General features: G+C 42.7%; 2 protein-coding genes across 2 annotated transcripts; both read left to right on the forward strand.

Annotated features, from left to right (window-relative positions):
* The first annotated feature begins 2,211 nt into the window (after positions 1-2,211).
* On the forward strand, positions 2,212-14,114 carry LOC109745572 (calcineurin-binding protein 1). The gene is made up of 21 exons (XM_020304697.4): positions 2,212-2,410; positions 2,502-2,576; positions 3,309-3,428; positions 3,509-3,549; positions 4,202-4,413; positions 4,539-6,481; positions 7,673-7,897; positions 7,979-8,126; positions 8,223-8,339; positions 8,572-8,771; positions 8,872-9,107; positions 9,199-9,409; positions 9,498-9,653; positions 9,739-9,896; positions 10,094-10,286; positions 11,538-11,902; positions 12,027-12,207; positions 12,372-12,601; positions 12,678-13,326; positions 13,405-13,489; positions 13,577-14,114. The coding sequence occupies exons 1-21, from the start codon at positions 2,408-2,410 to the stop codon at positions 13,810-13,812; spliced, it is 5,784 nt and encodes a 1,927-aa protein (XP_020160286.1). The 5' UTR covers positions 2,212-2,407; the 3' UTR covers positions 13,813-14,114.
* A 562-nt stretch (positions 14,115-14,676) lies between these two features.
* On the forward strand, positions 14,677-17,686 carry LOC109745570 (uncharacterized). The gene is made up of 2 exons (XM_020304695.4): positions 14,677-15,066; positions 17,422-17,686. The coding sequence occupies exon 1, from the start codon at positions 14,767-14,769 to the stop codon at positions 15,052-15,054; it is 288 nt and encodes a 95-aa protein (XP_020160284.1). The 5' UTR covers positions 14,677-14,766; the 3' UTR covers positions 15,055-15,066; positions 17,422-17,686.
* Positions 17,687-22,461: the final 4,775 nt, after the last annotated feature.

Consider the following 22,461-nt stretch of genomic DNA (forward strand, 5'->3'; position numbering starts at 1 on the left):
AAATAGAGAACCTATCAAGGGCAAACCTTTGCCTTGCACAAAGTCCACTTGAGCTAGATGTAAACGATCTTGACTTCCTCAAGTTGGACCACCTTTCTTGATTTCGTTGGCTCGGTGAAGACTAGTAGATTGCTCCCCCATACTCCACTATGGGTGAGCCACTCTTCGGCACATCTTCACAAGTCCATTGTCACCACAATGGATGGCAAGCTTCAAGCACCTGATCTCTTCGTGATGCATCACTTGAACTTGCACACCACAATGATGTCATCCTCCATGGGTTGTATGTGATCTTCCTCTTGACGCAAGCCCATGGAAGATAACATAACCCCACATAGAACTCTCACAAAGACCATGGGTTAGTACACAAAGCGTAACTAACAATGCTTACCATACCATGGGATCGCTTACCATACCATGGGATCGCTTGATCCCACATACAATGCTCTCGGTACATCTTCTACGCTTTGTGTGTTGATCAACTTGAAGCACTCTCTGTACTTAGTCTTGATCAACCTTGAATCTTTCCAACTCTATTCATTTGGATAATGTAAGACCAATCTTTGGATAATTCCTTAATAGCACCTTGGTCATCACAAACTCTCCTTGAAACCAAAAAATGGACTCCAAGAAAAGCCTATGGACAAACCCTTCAAATATAACTCAAGGCAACCATTAGTCCATAGAGATTGTCATCAATTACCAAAACCAAACATGGAGGCACCGCATGTTCTTTCACATGGACTACCTTTAATTATTACAACATGCACTCTCACACCTCAACAAGTCATGCATGTTATACATTTCTGTCAGGTCATATTAATTATCCACTTCATGCATCTTAGACAAAACTCATGCCATCTTATTCACGTGGTATGTGGTATGGAAAACTGTCTGGAATTGGCGGTAGATATTGATCGTTAAATTAGATTAAAGAGTGAAAATATCGATTGAAGAAGACAATAAGTACATACAAGTATTGGTTGGTGTGTTGTATATTCGTAAATACTAAAGCATTTTTCTTAAAAACTCTACAATGGTACGATACTTTATGGAGATACATCCATGAAAATGAATAAAAAGGAACACAAAATATTAATCTGATAGTCTGACCTGAGATGTTATCTCATTAGAAATATTTTTTATTTTATTTTAAAAGTCCGTTAAGTTGCTAACTTAACAACATAAATGTTAGGATACAGTAATAATATTTCATAGCTTCATGTCTCTTAGTGTTTCGGCGGCACAGAATCATTAATCTCTGCCGATTCAGTTCTTGCAAAATATAAGCTTAGCAACTCTCCTGCTAATTTTAAAAGAAAAGCCAGAGCCTTTTTCTTTTGGGAAACATTATAGACCAGTCGGCGGATTGCTCACTCATGTCCACTGCCTTCCCCGCTTGCCACGCGTCCCACGTCGGGCACATCAACCGTTCTTCTCTATCCTTATTCCAACAGCCACACATTATTCCGTTGACTCTCCCATCCCCTACCTCTATCTCTCCACCCCCTGCCTCTTTCCATGGATATCATCCCCAATCTCTTCTCAAACAAGCACGCTGCTCCAACCCCATCACATCGGTGGCGGCCACCGACATCCTTCATCTGCTGCAAAAACGGGGGTGCTGCAGAGACCACGGGGTGCTCTCTTCGTTGCAGCCGTCGGCGTTCTTGCAAGTTTTCGCAACAACAGTCTTGTTGCAGGAATACATAGAAGATGATGGCGATGTTTGGTCATGTTGCAATGGAGGTTTTGCAACAAGGGCCTTGTTGTAGAAAAATAGGGAAGAAGAGATTTTGCAACAAGGGGCTTGTTGTAGAAAAATAGAGAAGATGAAGTTTTGTAACATGGGTCTTGTTACATAAAATTAGAGAAGAGAAGATTTTACAGTAGAGGTCTTGTTGCAGAAATTTAGAGAAGGAAATATTTTGTAATATGGATCTTGTTAGTTGTTACAGAAAATTAGATAAGAGGATGTTTTGCAACACGAACATTGTTGCAAAAAATTAGAGAAGAAGAACGGATGGCTCGCCTCGTAGAATCGACGGTTCGTAAGACGGCGGATCTTTTAAAAAGATCCACTGGCCGACGCGTAGCATATGACCCTTTTTATTTTCTCTGAAAAAGATCACAACTATTCATTTCAACCCTTCATCTCGTATCCGACGACACATATGGCACAAGCCCACCCCAACACGACCCCCCACGCAAACGCATCCGGACTCATGACGCTGTAGGCCCGGCCCCAGCCCACGAAACCCATACCTCAATCGAGGGGAAAAAACCCTGGCAAAGGCGAAGCCGTAATTATTCCCGGGACGCACTTCCCCGGCGGCGACCACCGCTCGCTGCCGGGACCCTCGTCGCCGCCGGTCCCCGTGCGGCCTCCTCCTCCACGCCGCCGGCCATGGTGAGCTCCTCGACTCTCGTATTGCGCCCCCTCGCCCCCCTTGTCTGATTAATTTGCTTCTCACCCCGCCCCTCCTCCCGCGCCTCCGCAGTTCTCCATCGCGGCCATCAACGAGAGCGACACCGTCGGCCAGTGGGAGCCGCTCGCGCCGACCAAGGAAGCACAGGTACGAACTCCTCTCCCCGCCCTTCCTCCCGCCCGTCTCTCTCCGAGCGTGCCACGCTCCTAATGCCTGAATTTCCAGTGGGCTCGTTGTGTAGCTCGTGACCCGGGCCACGTTAGGGTTTTCGATTTCGCCGAGCGCAATGTGATGGGTTAATTGGGGTTTTATGTGATTCAATTAAGCGCGGCGTGGTAGATGAAACTACATAAGACTCCAATGCTCGCATTGTCAAGATTGCAGGCGCAGGAGGGCAATACACTATAGTTAGATCTTTCAGGTTTAGTGCAACTAGTCCTGATGCTGAGTTATGCAGTGTACACGCCATGTTTGATTCAAAAGGAGGACTTCCTTGTGGTTATATATATGCACATAGCCTTGTATTTGCTACCAAGGCTCAGTTTGCAGTTGCTGAACTGTGCTGCATTGTGCTTGTTTTATAATCTGCTGTGGGAAAATAGCCACGAAACTAGAGGTAAGTTGGTTAAACAAACATCAAAAGCTTTTAATATGGTTGGATGAGCTGGTTGATAAGCTGGATTATCATAATCCACCTCAATGCCAACCGCAGCCTAAAAAGGGCCAGAGTCTGTTTTTTGAGTTGTAGAAGCTCTTAATATGGCTGTCAAAATATATTTGATACTAAGAAGGGGCTAGAGTGACTTTTGAGTTTTAGAAGCTCTTAATATTGTTGTCATAATATGTTGTATTATTGAAATAACCTTTTAATGCTGTCAGGAATCTGCACTTTCGCATAAATACCATGAGGGACTCCTCAAGTTGCAAGAAAAAGACTACACAAAAGCTTGTGAACTTTTGGAGGATGTTTTGAAGGATCCACTAATATCCGAAATTCAGGCAATCTCACTAAGAATATTTCAGATGTTCTTCCTTCATAACAGCAAATTGTTCATTTCAACAATTGTTTATTTCAACAGGTTGAGAACATTGGCAGTGATCAGCATTTGCTGCAGCTAAGGTTCTCTTTGTCACCTTTTTGTAATGGTCATGCTATAAATGTACTTTTTTATTCGTCATTGAGAGGATTATGTGTCTGTCAAACTCCTGGACATAATGTGGATGTTACATGCAAAATTGGATAAAACTGGTCACTATTCACAAAACAATGTTATTGCAAAAACTAACCTTTACCCCTATAAAAGATGTCAACTAGTGGCAGTGGTCTATTCACCATTGTCTACACCACATGTTGGATCTAGCATATATTGTTGACAAGAGGGCAAGTATGTCTGTATCCGTAGTTTGATCTGGCACAAGTGGCATATTTCCTATTTTCTTTAGTTCTATAGTATTTTTTTCAATCTGTCTCACTACACGGATATTATGCTAGTTATTTCAAATCTATCAGTATGAATCAGAATGGTGTGCCGGCTCTAGTAAGCAGCTAATCCTATGCATGTCATAATAAAATCATAATGCACTGCTTGCATGTCATAACATGCTGAAACCTGAAGGTTTATCGTAGAACACATTGCATAGTTTTTCTTTGTCTTTTTTTGTGTGTGTAAATGGTCGGTCTTTGTCTTTATCTTGAATTGGTTGACTGACTTGAAATGTGCGGCATTAGTATTTGCTGTTCAAAATGCTGACCTTCGTCCTTAATTGCACAGGTTTTTGACATTGAAAAACCTTGCATCTGTTTTCCTTCGACAAGGATCGAAATTTTATGATAATGCTCTCCGCTGTTACCTACAAGCTGTGGAGCTTGATACAAATGATTCAGTTGTATGGAATCATCTGGGAACACTCTCGTGCACAATGGGTTTGCTGAGCATATCAAGATGGGCATTTGAGCAAGGGCTTCTATGCAGCCCAAACAATTGTATGATGTCCTTCTCATTCCATTTTTCTTTTGATTTAATCAGCTACCTAGTAGTTTAACTACCATATCTTAAACTTGTGATGCCTTTTTTTGTTTTTTCATTCAGTTTTGGTTGCTTTATACAGGGAACTGCATGGAGAAACTTTTGGAGATCCTTATAGCGATCCGTGATGAAGTCGCTTGTCTTTCAGTAGCAAGTTTAATACTTATGAATTGGCCATCACATCATCGTGCATTACATGTAAAGAAGACCATTGAAGATGTGGAACCAGTGCCTTTTGCACCACGGGGTATCGACATCCTTGAACCCAAGCATGCCAAACTTGAATTTTCCAATAAAAGAAAATCTGCAGACAATGTATTAAACCAAGAAACAAGGAAGAGGAGTAAACGGGGTGCAACATTGCAACTTGTTGAAGCCAAATGGACATCGGTTTTAGATGGCATCATAAGTCTCTTAACTGCAAAAAATGTGAAAGCTGATGAAAATCATTGTGCAAATACTGAGACTAGATGTTCAGACACTGAGGGGACTGTCAAGGGGCTTGGTTATAACACAGTGGATGTCGTCTTATCTATAGGTACATCCAAACCTATGGAATCTGCTGGTGAAAGTGAAAATGTTTTGTACCGGGATGGTGAAAGTTTACAATCGCATGATGGCACACCTACAGTTAAAGAGAAAGATGTTAATTCAGACAGAGAACATCCTCATGAAAGGCGAAGCAGACGCCTTGAGAGGCTGCGGAGTCGCAAACCCGAAAAAGATGAAAATGAATCCAATGGCAAAGATTTATCTCATGCAATAACTCAGTTTCTAGACTCATTTATCCTGAAGGGGGCAAGCACTGCATATAAGACTGATTCTTCTGGAAATGCTGACATTTCTAATCCAGAAATTCCCACATATACGTCCGACCGTGAGACAGACGATGTTAAGCAATTTCTATTGAAGATATGCAAGAATAATGGTCCTTGTCATATTGGCTTTATGTTATTGGAGGAGATTGCTCATATCGACATACCTTTTCAAGATTACTTTGCTAACTTTGTTGAACTAGAGAAACTTACTAGAGGCTGGGCGCAAGATAGATCTGCGCTGTGCAGTTTATTTCTTGCTGAACTATACTATGATCGAGCTATATGTTCTGGAAGCCCATCAACATCCTCAGAACTATCTGATTCTTCTTACCATCTTTGTAAGGTCATCGAATCAGTAGCTATGGAATTGCCATTATCTGTTGAGAAAATGAACTCTACCAGCTTTGATTTGGACAAGGAAAACTGCAAGGCAGAAATACGTTCAAGTGATAAAACAGAGAGAAATGCTTCAGATACGTCCAAAAGCTGTTCAAACTCTAACGGATCAATTTCCAGTAACATGTTTTGTGATGAAACATCTTCTTCAAATACTGATTATGTGTTCTGGATTCGCTTCTTCTGGCTGAGTGGCTGTCTGTCCCTTGCACAAGAGTGCAAAGAAAAAGCTTATAAGGAGTTCAATGTTGCTCTGTCACTCCTAAGAAGTAGCAGCAAAACCAATAGCAGTAGAGAGTTTATCCCTCTACCTCACAGCAAGCTTGTAAAGTTTCTGACAGCTGATAGGATTCTGCGTGAAATTAACTTGATCAAGCTCGATTATTTACTTTGGAAGAACGATGAAAATATCAACAACATAACTCATACAGAGTTCAAGGAATTGCTTCCTCCACTGTTGCTTTCCACCAATGATGTCTATGGTGGCAATGCATATGATTTGCCGAGCAAAAGTGAGAACGTGATTTCACTTGAGTTGGGTGCCTTGGATGTCTTAATATCTGCATGTGAAAGGGCTAAACCAATGAACGTCAATATCTATCTTGACTCTCACCGAAGGAAAATACAAGTTCTAACTGTGGCAGCTGGCATGGTTGGATCTATTACTCCCCACAAGGGAAACATTTCAAGTGATGCGGATTTTGTGGAAGCAATGAACAGAAATCGGTTGGACAGTGTTGTGGACGCAGTCAAGGACGTATCACGAAGTGTCAGTACAGCAAAAGACGTTATTGATCAATGTGATACTTCTGTAAGTCATCTCTTCATTTGTCTATGAATCTCTGTACCAGTCATTTTTTGCCAAAATGTCATTTAGGGACAGAGGGCGTACTAGATATCAGCACGTTAGTGTTCTCTTAGCCAGAAATATTTAGGGCATTTTGGTTGATGCCAAAATATGGCAAGCCCAAAAAGATGGTTATCTGTTGATTGCCTACCAAATTACATTGCATATCTCTACAAAAATTGCTGAAAATTGACAGGTTTTGGTATTGCCAAATATTGGCTTGCCAATGTTTTTGCTGCAGACCAAGCATACCTTTAACTATTTAAGATGAGCATAAGTGAGAAGTCATTGTTAAATCTTTAGAGTTTTTGTAGCCTTGATGTTGAAGGATATTTGGTACTCCCTCCGTCCCATAATATAAGATCTTATTACATCCAATATACTATGGGACGGAGGGAGTAAATATTATAGCTCTATGTAGGCTGCATAGATGGGATGTTGGAATATTTAAAATTTGGTGCATTTATGAATTATGACAGCTAGTCTAACTTTGGCCATTTATTATATGTTTTATTTATAAACACCTAGATTCGCCATGGAGAAAAATAAATAAGCATGTTTGTTGTAAACATATACTTCGCACATTATTATCTTTTTTTACTACCATATTGTCTTAGTAGTCAAACTACAGGACGACATAGTAGATTGGCAAGTTTTCCAGACTTGCAGGCTGCAGCTGCAAAAAGTTACACATATGGTCATATTGATGCCATTATGTTATCCTGCTATTTTTAAAGCTCTGTAATTAGATATAATAGGAAGTTAATGTTATTTTGAATGTTGAAGCATTTCGGTGGTTAATTTCTTGCGCATGCAAGAAGTTCATCTGAGCTGTCTGCTATTCATTATAGGATCTAACCATTATTATGGTGGTATGGGGACTGGGGAATTTGCTATGCTGTTCATTCTAGGATGATTTATGTTGCGCTTCCTATGTGTTTGCTCCTTTGGCTGTCTCATAGTACATTGTAAAGTTGCTTATCAAAGGTGTGCTAGGATGGTGTATGGTATTATGTGTGTTGTAACTTATGACTATTTCAATGTACTTAGTAATATGTCATGATTATCCCTGTAAAAATACGACACCCCACATCAGTCAGTAATTTAATGTATCCTAACAGTGTCACCAAACTGACTGTTTGCTATTATTTGCAGGATGGGCAAGAGGGCTTGAGTTCACTAGTTCATATCATTGGCAATATTCAATCATTGCTTCTTACAATCATGTGTGCTGCTGTCAAGATGATTGTATGGAGAAAACTCTCGTGCTCTGGAACCTCGGATGAGGCTGACCAGTTGGAGAGTTCTTGCCTTGTAGATGCAGCCATTGCGTTTTGCAAACTTCAGCATCTTGATCCAACGATATCGGTCAAAACTCAGGTATGTGTTTCCTTCATATTACTGATAAGATTTATGGTGTTGTTTTTTTGATGTTCAACTTACTTTTGTTCACCTATGCAGGTTGACTTAATTGTCGCAGTCCATGATTTGCTTGCTGAGTATGGGCTCTGCTGTGCCGGAAGGGACGGTCAAGGGGAGGAAGGGACTTTCCTCAAGTTTGCAGTCAAACATCTCATGGCACTAGACGTGAAGCTAAAATCTCAACTTAGTAGGTTTTTCTTAGCAAACTTATTCTGGTGGACATGTTTCTTTGTCAGTTAACTACTTAACTGCTTGCACTGGTCTTCTCTATCTTATTATATAGATCCAAATGGAATGGAAGGAGATTCACTTCTAAAAAGTGGCAGAGCAGAGGACAGTGTAACTGATGACCGCTCTATTTGTGACGATAAGCATAACTCTGAGGATGAGGAAGAATCGGGTAGGCCTCGATTACTCTGACCATGTTTATAATTTGTGTCTCCTATTTATTATGTGGTAGAGAACTACAGATGTTGTATAATGCCAGACAATGCTGGCTAGTTTTGTCTCTGTGAGCATATAGAACCGGTCCTTACTCCTTAATTCTTGGTGCTGCAGTGAAAGTATATTAACAAACAAATAAATGTAGCCTTTTGTTGGTATTTATCCTGATAAATGCTCTGCCAATGCAGAGTTGGAGGAAATGCAATCAAGTATTGATAGTGCCTTGGACCAGGCTTTTTTCTGCTTATATGGTTTGAAGATAAACCCGGATTCTTGCAGTGAAGATGATCTAGCCGTACATAAAAATGCAAGCCGTGGTGACTATCAAACAAAAGAACAGTGTGCTGATGTGTTTCAGTATGTCCTACCATATGCAAAAGAGCTATCTGTGAGTAAATTCATAATGAGTTGTTAGTTTCAGTTTTGATTGTATGAAGCATTAAATATAGAGAATTAATGCATTTTCTGTTCTTAATTTATTATTTCAGAAAACTGGTTTGGTTAAACTACGGAGAGTGCTGCGCGCGATACGCAAACATTTTCCGCAGCCACCTTCTGAAATATTAGTTAATAACCCTCTTGACAATTTCCTGGACGGACCTGATTCATGTGAAAAGATACTCTGTGAAATTTATGATACCCATGGATCCAGGGAAGCAGTCCTGAATGTACTGTTTCCAGGTGAAAGAGGCTATGAAGCATTCAAGAAACTTTCCGCTGACAGGTTTTACATTGCACCTAGACTCCCTTAAGCACTGAAACAGAATTAGTAGAGGATATACACCAACTATTTTTTGTGTGACTGATTCATGCAGCTCCGAGCCTTACTCAGATGTTTATGGAAGCCTGTATCACTACATCACAGAAGCTGAAGATACAAGTCCCAGCGACAAGTACACAGGTTTTGTGTTGAAAAAGGAAGGAGGAGAATTTGTTGAACAAAGTGCAAATCTTTTCAAGTATGATCTGTTGTATAACCCATTACGGTTTGAAAGCTGGCAAAGGCTTTCAAGTTTATATGATGAGGTAATATTCTTAGTTAGGAATTGGCTGAAGTTTGGCTTGTATTATAGTCAATGCTGTTGTATAACCAGTGTTTGTCATGCTTCCACAGGAAGTTGACCTGTTGCTGAACGATGGTAGTAAGCATATAAGCATTTTGGATTGGCGAACAAATACAGCTTTAATTCAAAGGGTTGAGGCAGGCCGTAGACATAGTCGACGCAGCCTGATGATGAGTTTAATATTGGCTAAAACTATTCCTGATCAGGTGCATCCATCAGTCTATTGTTTTTCCGGTACTCACCAGCGAGATGCCTTTGTGTTGGGAATGACATCTAATCACCTTTTTTCAGGTTGAAATGCATGAATTGTTGGCCCTAGTTTACTATGACAGCGTTCAAAATGTGGTACCTTTTTATGATCAAAGATCTATATTGCCTGTGAAGGATGCAACATGGGACATTAACTGCCAAAATTCGCTGAAGCAATTTGAGAAGGCTTTTGAACTCTTGTAATCTGACACACAAAACCTGTACTCATCTTTTTATCTTCTGTTTTTTGGAAACACAGTACAGACATAGACTCTCACAAATACGCACACACACTCACCCCTATGAATGTAGCATGCACACCCTAGCTCTACCCCTATGAGCACTTCCTAGAGTCTGAGCCGTACATGTAATGATATGATGCTTATTTATCTTGCAGGTCTCAGTGGCTCCATGCATTTTACCTTGGAAAGCTGTGTGAGAAACTGGGGCAATCACCTGCTAAGGCATTTTCATACTACAAGAAAGCCATCACATTGAATCCAACTGCAGTTGACCCGGTTTACAGGATGCATGCATCACGCTTGAAATTACTTTATACCCGAGGGAAACAGAATCTTAATGTGATACAGGTTTGTTAAGATAACATATGTCAATTGATTTTTAAACAAATGGAGAGAAATGTTAGGCAGCAGTTTAGTCTCTTCATTTGATGGTTTTAGTATACTCCTGTCCTCACCCGGATATGCTTTTGCATATTGACTGATTTGTGAGTGATGGTATGGAATGTTCCACCAGTGAAGCCATGCTCATGTTGATAATCAAATGGCTGAGTCTGTGTTTCTTCAGATGGTTTCGCTTTTAAAAAGGTTAATTTAGCACATTAGTGAAGTACATTTATAACTGTATCTTGGACAAGATCTGGCATCTTGATAGCTCAGGCGGTTACATTTGGTCACCGGATTTTAGGGGCTATGCTAGGCAGCAGTTCTATCAGGCATTCTTATATATACTCCCTCCGTCCAGAAAATCAAAATTGATAAAAGGGGATGTATCTAGACGTATTTTAGTTCTAGATACATATCTTTTTATCCATTTTGATGACAAGTATTTCCGGACGGAGGGAGTAATAAATAATGGTTCCATACAGGCCATATAAATAATTAAAGTTCTAGAACAACGCAAGTAATAGTTTCACTAAGTTCAACAACCACCAACCAAGTTTCTCATAGATAAAACCCCCCGACATATGTGATGTCAAAATACCAACTAAACAAGTGTGGCCTTATGTTCTATAGGATAGACTAGATGTGGTTCGGGCTATATTACACATGAAACGAGCTAATGAGCTGCTGATGAACCAGCTTGGCTCATTAAGACAACGAGTGAAAAGACAAAGCAGTGCTCGGCTCAGCTCGTTCTTGCGAACTGAGCCACCGACAAGTGAGCCCAAGTCAGCTCAGGATCTTTGAGCTCTTTGGCTATTGGGCAACTTGTCTGGCACCAAGAGCTCAATTTTAAATATTATATATAACACCAAACTGTGAATTAGAATCTTAAATATTAAAATCTTGTAATGTCAAAATACTTTATGAGACCTTCGTCATTCTGGATTTCCAATCAGAGACGCATCCTTGTTGGTAGTTATGGTTTTATCTGTGTCATAGTAGTTTAGTACTCCCTCCGTTCCTAAATATTTGTATTTTTAGAGATTTCAAATGGACTACCACATACGGATGTATATAGACATATTTTAGAGTGTAGATTCACTCATTTTGCTCCGTATGTAGTCAGTTGTTGAAATCTCTAAAAAGACAAATATTTAGAAACGGTGGGAGTAATAGGTAATTAAATATTAACTTTGTGGATTGTGTGGTTTGTAGGTAGTTGCTGATTACACATACAACCAGTCGACTAAGGAAAATGTCTTGAGCATGCTGGGGTCCTCTGAACAGAATGATAATGCTCTGGATGATGCGGAGGGAAATAAGTTAGTTAAGCCTGACTTACTTGATAAAGCATGGCACATCCTTTATGATGACTGTCTGCATGCCCTTGGTACTTGTGTGGAAGGGGAGTTAAAGCATTTCCACAAGGCAAGGTACAAGCTTGCTCAAGGATTTTATAGAAGGGGTGAAGCAGGGGACCTGGAGCGGGCTAAGGAAGAGCTCTCATTTTGTTTCAAATCCACTCGCTCTTCCTTTACAGTGAACATGTGGGAAATTGATGGTGCTGTTAGAAAAGGAAGGTAAAGCCTCTTTTGCTACATGTGTAATGTTGTTGTGAACTTACATACTGATGTAGTTTACTTTTACAACTTCTGATATTGATAGTTCCCCCAAAGAATTCTTATTGTCCGTTCTTTCTTTCAGGAGGAAAAATCCGAATATCGGTGTATCCAGAAAGAATCTGGAGGTCAGTTTATCAGAAAGTTCACGAAAATTCATTACATGCATCAGGAAGTATATGATACTATACTTGGACCTGTTGGAGAAGAACATGGATTTGTGGACTCTTGAGAGGGCATACACATACCTGCGAACCGATAAGAGGGTACCTCCTAATTATCAGTATAATGATGTTAATACATACTCCCTCCGTAAAGAAATATAAGAGCATTTAGAACACTAAAGTAGTGATCTAAACGCTCCTATATTTCTTTACAGAGGGAGTACCTTTTTTCTGGATATAGAATACCTATTTGTTCTCTTTTGTAGTTTGCTCTATGTTTGGGTGATATTGTTCCTGTCGGTCTCGGGAAGTATCTTCAAGTTTTAACAGCAGCGATCCGTGATCCTGAGATCCGTCGAGTTTGTGGTGATGTTTCTACTGAGCAACTACTTGAGAAAATGTTTGGCGTATTCATGGACCATGCAAACATGTTGGCTGATATAAGCACCATACCAGAGGTGAACAGTCCAGAGTTGTCAGAAAGCAATCTTTACGGGTAAGTAACTCAATCAGAGTGCAATAAACTATTCTTTAAGCTAGATAGTTGTTTTATTAGTGCTTCCTTATGGCAGCTATATCCACCAATATATCCATTTGCTCGAAAGCGATGTCCGAGTAGATGTTCTTGAAGCACTAAACGAGAAGATAAGAAAGCGTTTCAAGACACCTAAATTGACAAATAGCAACTTTGCGAAGATCTGTAAGCATGCTTCTCTGTCATGGTGCCGGTGTATACTCATCAAATTGGCCTCAATCACCCCGCTGCCTGAATCTATGGACACAGACAATCAGCCTGTTCCATTATCCAATGGCCTTCTATTGTACGTTGATCTGCAACCTGATGAGCTCCTTATCTCATCCCCTGATGGGCCTACTCAATTCAAAGGTCTTGACATGAATTGGTTTGAGACACTCGCTAGAATTAAAAACATTCCGATCAGACAGACATCCGAAGATAACATGGAGACTGCAGTTACTGTAATGAAGAGCACTTACAACTTTTATCGGGACAGTTCTTGTGGAACATTTCCCTCAGGTATTAATCTCTACACAGTAACCCCATCCCAGGCATCTGTTGAAGGGTTATTACAGCAAGCCCCCGGTATAGTTGATACCCTTGACCTAAGCATCCCAAGGAAGCTCCTTCTGTGGGTATATACATTAGTTCACGGTCGATATTGCAACATATCCGCCGTCGTGAAGTACTGCGATGAGATGAAGGTACGTCCCGCACTGCTTATCACGGGAGTACTTGCTGTGCAGCGTTTCATCCTTCACATCATTTCATTCCTTCTGCAGGCAAGAAATAAAAGAGGAACCCTAACGGCGGCAGCTTCGTCACAAGTCACGCCTCCAGCACCGCACAGCTCTGTTTCTTCTCATGGTATTCCACGCAACTCCTGACATCTGGACGATAGGATAGCTACCTTCCCTCTTCTTTACCTTGATATGTGTTGTTTGTTGTTCACAGTTACATCTAAAGAAAAGAGTGCGCAAACCGTGTCCAGTGAAGCTCAAGAAGCAAATGCCTCTGCTCCAGTTGCGGCCACTGTTCCTCTCCACCAAGAAGCAGAGGGCAGCGCATCGCTGATTGCCACCGAGGCACAGAAACCCAGCGCCGTGGCATCCCAACTCTCACGCAGCAGCTCATCTAGGACAATGGAAAGTGCTCCGGATGGCGGTCAAGGCAATGCCGGTGCAGCTTGAATGTACATGCTTATCTACACCCATGTGAGCTCCGCAGATGGTCATGAGATTAGATTGAAGGCTTCTTCCTTCCAGCAGAAATATGATGTACTGCAGTTGTAGCAGAAGTAGGCCTGAGGTCTTTCCTGGTGTACAAACTAACCTTATAGTACAAGCTAATGTAGCACTAAGACATGTTTGATTTGCAGCCACACTTTGCCAAATGTTAGACATACAAGTTGGGCGAGTGTTTGGTTGTAGTCAGAGTTGTGATGCGCCACACTTTTTTAACATCTTACCCCACTTTTCAGACTTGTTTTCTAGCCAACTTTTCCCCACAGCTGTGAGCCTGTGACCACCAATGTTACATTTTTGGATCTAATCCTACCATCTTGAATTTCTAGGGCAGTGTTAAGAACTACTCCCTCCGTACCACAATATAAGACGTGCACATGCTACATTTTTGAACCCTAAATTTTCCCTTGTAAAAACATTTTGCACCCTAAACTCGTCCAACACTCAGATTAGTACATTTTTTTCTAGAACACACACACAAAAAACGATTCTCACTTTTTCTTCGTTTCAAGCATAAACTTTTTTCAGTCTCCAGAGAAAAAAAACTTATTATTCAGTTTTTTAGGGGTACTTTTTCTTCGGTTTTTTAGGGGTATTTTTTCTTCGGTTTTTTTTGAGGAGGACTTTTTCTTCAGTTAAACAGAACTGAAAATGAGCGGACTAGGCTAGCTTCCGACCGCTCGGTATATCACCGTCCGGCCCAAAATTGTTGGGCCGGGCCGGTCATCATCTGCAAATCCACGTTGACATCGCCGCCGGCCATCCACCCACCCACCATCCCTAACCACGAGACGCCGACCGGGCCGGAGGAAGAAGACATTTCCTCAGATCGACCCCCCTCGCGAGAGAAAGAGAGAGAGAGAGAGAGAGAGAGAGAGAGCGAGAGGAGCCTCGGCCGCCATGGGATTCATCATGGAGTTCGCGGAGAACCTGATCCTGCGGCTGATGGAGGACCCGGAGCAGCGCGACGAGGCGCAGCGGGCGCACGTCTACCGGATGAAGGAGCGGTGCGAGCGCACCAAGGCGGCCTGGGCGCTCCCGCTCCGCCCCTACGGCTTCTGGACCTTCGACCGCTTCAACTCCCAGCTCTCCTGGGACCCCCAGATCAGCCAGGCCGCCGGCCGCCGCGACCCCTACGACGACCTCCTCGCCCGCCACGCCGGCCCCGCCCCGCCCTCCTCCTCCTGAGAACCGAATCCGGTGCGTCACCTCCCCTCCCCTCCAGCCAGATCTACGTACACGCCTGTTGTTCCTGCCGTCCATGTTGCCGTGCCCGCGGTCGTCTCCGCCTGCCTAGGGATTCGATTGATAGCGCAGGCGGATTCGAATGCGGGGATCCGTGGAGAATTCGATGTTCTTTGGCCGTAGGTTAGGCTCTAGCTAGGTGATGTTTAGTTTGGGCTGCATAGTTTGGTACTGTATTGTATAAGTTATTAGTATGCCAGATTTTGGGTGCTGCTGGGTGAAGGACGGAGCAGTTCATATGGCTTACCATTTAGTTGATTTTGCGAAGCTGTACTGAATCGCCTTTTCTCCACCAGTTATCCATTGTGAATATTACCGAAAACATTGTTAGAATACTTCTACGAGAGGGTTTTATTGGGCTGAGATGCTAGTACATTACTTTGGTCCGCTGGTTGGAGAAGCTTTTAGTGGGATTTTGTTTCAAGTTTTGATGAGTTGGGCTCTGTGTTTCCCCAGCCGCTGGCGTTCTGTTAACATAGTGTGTTTCGTGTTGCTGTCTGGATCTCCCATCCTGTTTAATGTTTGTTTCGTGAGTGGTGAGAAGGCCGGTATGCATGCTTGAACATTCAAAGTATGCCGCCTTGCGATAGTGTGCGCTTTTCGTTGGGCTATTTTGATTTTGTTGAATTCATCAGCCTTAATTCGTTTTTGTTATGCAATTGCCTGACTGGGCTACTGGATCATTTCTGTCTCACATGGAAACTGCACTCATTGAGATGTTCTAACAGTCTGGGTGTACTAGAGCACTCTTGAGTAATCATGCAAATGTTGGTGACATTGTTCTGGAGAATCATGGATAGATAATACTTTCTTCAAACTTGTAGGTTCTATCTATCTATGTACTTGGCTTAGATCACTTTATCTATGTACTTGATTCTATCTATCTATCTATCTATCTATCTATCTATGTACTTGACATTATTCTGTTACCTTAGATCACTTTTTTTTGCGGAGGTTAGGTCTTCTGTTAACCAAAGCGGGTGACAAATAAGTATGTTCACTTGAATTTAGCAACTTGCTGGTTGTCAAGGTTCTAGTTCATACATGATCCATTAGGCTTTGTTAGTATTGATACCATAAGCTCTGAGTGGCAATAGTTGAGACCTTAATGCTCTTCTAACTACATCGATATTAGATGACCTGCTTCGCAAGTTTAGCATTGTTCAAAATTTCAAAATTGAACATCAGGTAGCTATTGTGCTGTCTATAGTGGAAACATAAACTCATAAGACACATAATTTTGCGTATGATACAACTTACTCCCTCCATTCTTAAGTATATGCCCTTTTAGAATGCGCACAATCAGAGTTTTGAAAACGCTGACCAATATAGACATAAGTATTTGGACTTGTTGTCTGGAAATGTATGGCTAAATGTGTGTATTGAAACTGTCGATATCTAAGTCACATTTATTAAGGAACAGTGGGAGTAAGAGATAGTTCTATTTACCAACTTATTACTCTAGGTGGATCCTGGATTTGAGAATTGAGTTGCTGATATGTAACACCCACTTTTTGATGATTAGTTTGCCATCTTCCTTACTTTTTGATGATTAGTTAGTTTGTGCTTTGAACTTACTCTCCTTGTTTTACTATGAAGAAGCAATTCCATTGATTAGAAGAAAATGTCTATTCTGAGGGCCTTATGAGTTTCGACTGCTACATAATCATAAAATTTTGTAGTTCTTTTTCCTGTACCCTTAGCTCAAGTATGGCTGCCACACAATCAAATAACAGAAGGTTGCACCCTTGGAAATACCAGATGATTTTCAGTCACTTCTTGCGTGATCATTCACTGCTCACTTCAAATCATTTGAACATTACAGTAGCCTAGCCTCAAAGATTCACATTTCTCAGAAATTATACCTCAGGTTAGCTATTGAATTGCTATCTTTCTATCATGGGAAGTCATGTTTGAGTGTATATACTGCAAAAACAGAAGATTGTGCACTTGGGAGTACCAGCTGATTGTCAGCCGCTGCTTTGCATGTTCATTCCATGCCCGATTTAACTCATTTGAACGTTCTAATAACCTCGAAGATGCACATTTTCCAAGAAATTATATCATGACCAGGTCCGCTATTGAATTGTTATCTTTCAATCATTTGAAGTCGTGTTCTAGTGTCCATATATCTGTTTGCGCTGCCTGACAAATAATATATTGCTTAATCCATATTGTTTGCAAGTCGGCGCGTCGGCAATATGCTTTTTTTGCTTAAAAAGCATCTGTCCACTTGTGCTCTCCAAGTTTTATTTCCGTCACGCTTGAGAACTCGGATGGTTTCATGACGTTTAATTTGTTTCCCCGCAGGCATCAACCGCGAGGAAGTGTGGTTGCACCGGATCTACGCGGGCAGCAATAAGGAACTCATTTCCCTCAAAATGACTGTGATTGCATTCCCTTCTGGTTCATTTTTATCCTTGAACTGCCCCAGTTGGTTCATCTGCTGAGTGGTTACTTTGACAAACTTCCTGTTCGGCAAGATACCTGAAATGCTTTGTATCTGTTGATTTTCAGTCTTTGTACCATGAAAGCTTTCAATAATCTCACTGTGCACATGTTTTTCCTTTTGGTATTTGAAAATCTTCTGATGATACGAGTTTCTGGTGGCATATGCTTGAAACCTGCGAGTTCTTAGGCTGGCCTTGCTGGTCTGGTTTATCAAATGTTAATGGCAACGAATCATGTGAAAACCGATTTTTGGTGGAAATCTGAAAATTCCAACCAGAGCCATCGGATCCTGAACGGATTCCTCCGCCTCAAACGCCCGCCTCAAACGCCCGGGCACGCTCGGGTGGACGGCCTGGTCACGAAAATGCGCCCCAGACGGGCTCCTCAAACGCCCGGGTTGACTGGCGCCTCTCATATCCAACTTAATTATGGGGTGGATATGGGGGTGCCTGGGCGCGTCCACCACGTTGGATTGACGTCGAAGCTTGTCTCCTCCGTCGTATCGGTGGCATCGCGCGGTGACGCTTCGATCGGTTACGTAGTGGCTAGCCCAGTTAGTTAAGCCGATCGCCGGCACCGAAACCCTACCCGCCCACATTTTCCTTTCCCGTCCGTCGTCGTCGTCACTTTCCACTCCCCGTACGCCACCACTAGTAGACATGCCCCCACTCCGCCGGGTAAGGAGCCACCCATATCTAACATCGGAGCGCGGGCTGCAACTCCTTGAGCAGATCCAGGAAATGTGCAAAGCCCGGATCGCCGCGGGGCTACCTCCGAATGCAGTAGATTCGGAGGACTTGGAGGAGGAGGAGCCGGAGGAGGATGTGGGGACGCTCGAAACGCGGATATGCAGGCGAAGCAGCATGCCATCCTCGATTCCCCCCACTCGGAGTCTGATGCGAAGGCCCGACGCCGCCGTCGGCAAGAGATGGAGGCGGAGCACGCCGCGGAGGAGGAGGAGGAGGAGGCAGAGCGCTCCTACGTGCCCGTCCACCCGACGCCCCGCACCAATGTCTTGGACATCTCCGATGATGAATTGTAGCTAGGATGTCGTAGTACGTAGGTTTATTTTGCATGGTTTGTAGGGATTTAGGGGGTGAAATACGAGAAACTCGGATGCAGAGGAGCAAATTTGAAACGTGATCGGTCTTTGTCCGCGGACGTTTGAGGGCCGGATTTGCGAAGTCCGGCTACTCTTGCCAAGACGTCAACCAGTTCCTCACCATAAATACAGTAACCCTGACATCCCTTCTTCGCTTTACACACGCATTTCACTGTAGCTTCGTGACATCCCTTGAGGATGTTAGAGGATTCGAACCGGATCCTCTAACATCTTCAAGGGATGTCACGTAAGCTACAGTAACCGTGACATCCCTTCTTTACATCCATATGGTTAAGCCTAAAATGATTATAATTAATTTTCAAATTACAAATCTATTGTATATATTTACAAAAATTACATACAAACAAAATTATGGTGCAATAAAATTATTTTTGATTTATTTTTATACATGCTACTGTAAATCCGCACATTAGTTGCTACAGTAACCCCTGACATCCCTTCTTCGTTTTACACACGCATTTCACTGTAGCTTCGTGACATCCCTTGAGGATGTTAAAGGATCCGCTTCCCCTTGGCTGTAGGTTACACCAAACCAGATAAGCTTAGTCGCAAGAGATGTTTTCTACTTTCATGTGGTTTGCACTCTTATGTTTCCTGGTTTCATGCGGTTTACGCTCATACATTTTTAGATTTCACACAATTTACACTCCTTATCTCTCTCTAATTAGAGTGGCAACCCAAATCACGTGTTGATCTGTAGGTTTTTTTTGGGACAGACGTGTTGATCTGTAGGTAACTACATAAGTTATGTATGAAGCAACCCAGAAGGACCGCTCCAAAGTTAATTTTGCCATTGTTTGCTAGGACATAAGGTTGTAAACCGCATAATATGTTGAAAGTTCTTGGATATTCATAAATTTTTCTATATATGGTTTACACAATGTTTATGCTATTTGACTATAAAAAACTCAAAGTGTATATTTTGTATGCAAATTATAAGTTTTGGCCCAGGGTTGCTGCTCCGTTCGTGCTTTGAATGTTTGTTCGATAAATGTTACCATTTTGCAAATACACGTTGAACTTTTTTGAATTGGCACAAAACATTTTTGTTAAACCACTCAAACATCTTTTACATTGTATAAGCATTTTTTTAGAAAAGAACCCGAACATCTTTTTAGAAACGTGAGAATAGTTCTTTGAAATGTCATGTACACTTTCTTGAATGGTACGATACTGTTATTTATACTACGCAAATATATTTGAACATTGTATAATTTTTTTCTTAAAATGTGACATACATATTTTGAAATACGTGAACTTTTTTGCAGCACCCCGGCTCAGAGAGACCAGAACGCCCCGTATTCTAGCCCAGAGATCGAGGAGAAGTCTTCTGGAATACGACACTGCTTGGCGTAGAACAAATCAGCTCTTTATTACAATCTATATGGATACAAGGGAATTACATCGGCACGGCGACACTACGTCTGCCTCGGTTGCTCTATGCAAGCAGTAGAACAACTCGAAGCAGCGAAATATCTTCTAGCAGCGGAACAACGACGATATCAATGGACTCCACTCCGCAGGGACTCTGGCTGGGACACGATCTAAATAGCACGAACGGTAACCTCGACAAGCAATCAATCACGGCATCACCTGCAATCTGGCATGACACGCCACGTCAGTACATTGAATGTACTTGCAAGCTCACATCAACCAAAAGCAAGCAAGACAAACAACAGCATGACATTTACAGGTTAAACAATGATGAGCATGATATCATTAGAACAACATCAAATGAGCATGGCATGAACATGTTGAACATAACACATCTATCATCACATGAAATGAGCTGGCAAGGTTACTCATGATATGCACAAAGATGATACTAGCATGCAACATACTTAACATGATCCACTTACTTTGTTCGGGGTTACATCGTAAGCATCACATGAATCACTTACCATCATGGTCATCACACAATCACCTCAGGATCAAATTGTTGGTTAACGTAGCAGAAATTCAAAATTTTCTACGCATCACCAAGATCAATCTATGGAGTAATCTAGCAACGAGGGGAAGGGGAGTGCATCTACATACCCTTGTAGATCGCGAGCGGAAGCGTTCAAGAGAACGGGGTTGATGGAGTCGTACTCGTCGTGATCCAAATCACCGATGATCCTAGCGCCAAACGGACGGCACCTCCGCGTTCAACACACGTACGGAGCAGCGACGTCTCCTCCTTCTTGATCCAGCAAGGGGGGAGGAGAGGTTGATGGAGATCCAGCAGCACGACGGCGTGGTGGTGGAAGTAGCGGGATCCCGGCAGGGCTTCGCCAAGCGCAAGCAGGGAGGAAGAGGTGTCACGGGAGGGAGAGGGAGGCGCCAGGGGCTAGGATCTTGCTGCCCTCCCTCCCCCCCACTATATATAGGGCCAAGGGAGAGAGGGGGGGGGGGCGCAGCCTTGTCCCTTCCTCCAAGGAAGGGTGCGGCCAGGGAGGAGTCCTTCCTCCCCAAGGCACCTCGGAGGTGCCTTCCCCCTTTAGGACTCTCCGTTTTTCTTATCTCTTGGCGCATGGGCCTCTTGGGGCTGGTGCCCTTGGCCCATATAGGCCAAGGAGCACCCCCTACAGCCCATGTGCCCCCCCGGGGCTGGTGGACCCCCTTGGTGGACCCCCGGACCCCTTTCGGCACTCCCGGTACAATACCGATAAAGTGCGAAACTTTTCCGGCGACCAAAACAAGACTTCCCATATATAAATCTTTACCTCCGGACCATTCCGGAACTCCTCGTGATGTCCGGGATCTCAGCCGGGACTCCGAACAACTTTCGGGTTACCGCATACTAATATCTCTACAACCCTAGCGTCACCGAACCTTAAGTGTGTAGACCCTACGGGTTCGGGAGACACGCGGACATGACCGAGACGACTCTCCGGTCAATAACCAACAGCGGGATCTGGATACCCATGTTGGCTCCCACATGCTCCTCGATGATCTCATCGGATGAACCACGATGTTGAGGATTCAATCAATCCCGTATACAATTCCCTTTGTCTATCGATTTGTTACTTGCCCGAGATTCGATCGTCGGTATCCCGATACCTTGTTCAATCTCGTTACCGGCAAGTCTCTTTACTCGTTCCGTAACTCACATCATCCCGTGATCAACTCCTTGGTCACATTGTGCACATTATGATGATGTCCTACCGAGTGGGCCCAGAGATACCTCTCCGTTTACACGGAGTGACAAATCCCAGTCTCGATTCGTGCCAACCCAACAGACACTTTCGGAGATACCTGTAGTGCACCTTTATAGCCACCCAGTTACGTTGTGACGTTTGGTACACCCAAAGCATTCCTACGGTATCCGGGAGTTGCACAATCTCATGGTCTAAGGAAATGATACTTGACATTAGAAAAGCTCTGAGCAAACAAACTACACGATCTTGTGCTAGGCTTAGGATTGGGTCTTGTCCATCACATCATTCTCCTAATGATGTGATCCCGTTATCAACGACATCCAATGTCCATGGTGAGGAAACCGTAACCATCTATTGATCAACGAGCTAGTCAACTAGAGGCTTACTAGGGACATGGTGTTGTCTATGTATCCACACATGTATCTGAGTTTCCTATCAATACAATTCTAGCATGGATAATAAACGATTATCATGAACAAGGAAATATAATAATAACCTATTTATTATTGCCTCTAGGGCATATTTCCAACAGTCTCCCACTTGCACTAGAGTCAATAATCTAGTTCACATCACCATGTGATTAACACTCATAGGTCACATCACCATGTGACCAACATCCAAAGAGTTTACTAGAGT

This window comes from Aegilops tauschii, chromosome 4, assembly GCF_002575655.3.
Source record: "Aegilops tauschii subsp. strangulata cultivar AL8/78 chromosome 4, Aet v6.0, whole genome shotgun sequence".
NCBI classification, from domain to species: Eukaryota; Viridiplantae; Streptophyta; class Magnoliopsida; order Poales; family Poaceae; genus Aegilops; species Aegilops tauschii.

Bases quoted from the DNA above. Each gene is read 5' to 3' on its own strand.
- LOC109745570 (XM_020304695.4), top strand. From the start codon at position 14,767: ATGGGATTCATCATGGAGTTCGCGGAGAACCTGATCCTGCGGCTGATG.
- LOC109745572 (XM_020304697.4), top strand. The intron at 9,108-9,198 runs GTTTTACATTGC...TGATTCATGCAG, and splicing joins AAGAAACTTTCCGCTGACAG to CTCCGAGCCTTACTCAGATG. The intron at 12,602-12,677 runs GTAAGTAACTCA...TCCTTATGGCAG, and splicing joins TCAGAAAGCAATCTTTACGG to CTATATCCACCAATATATCC.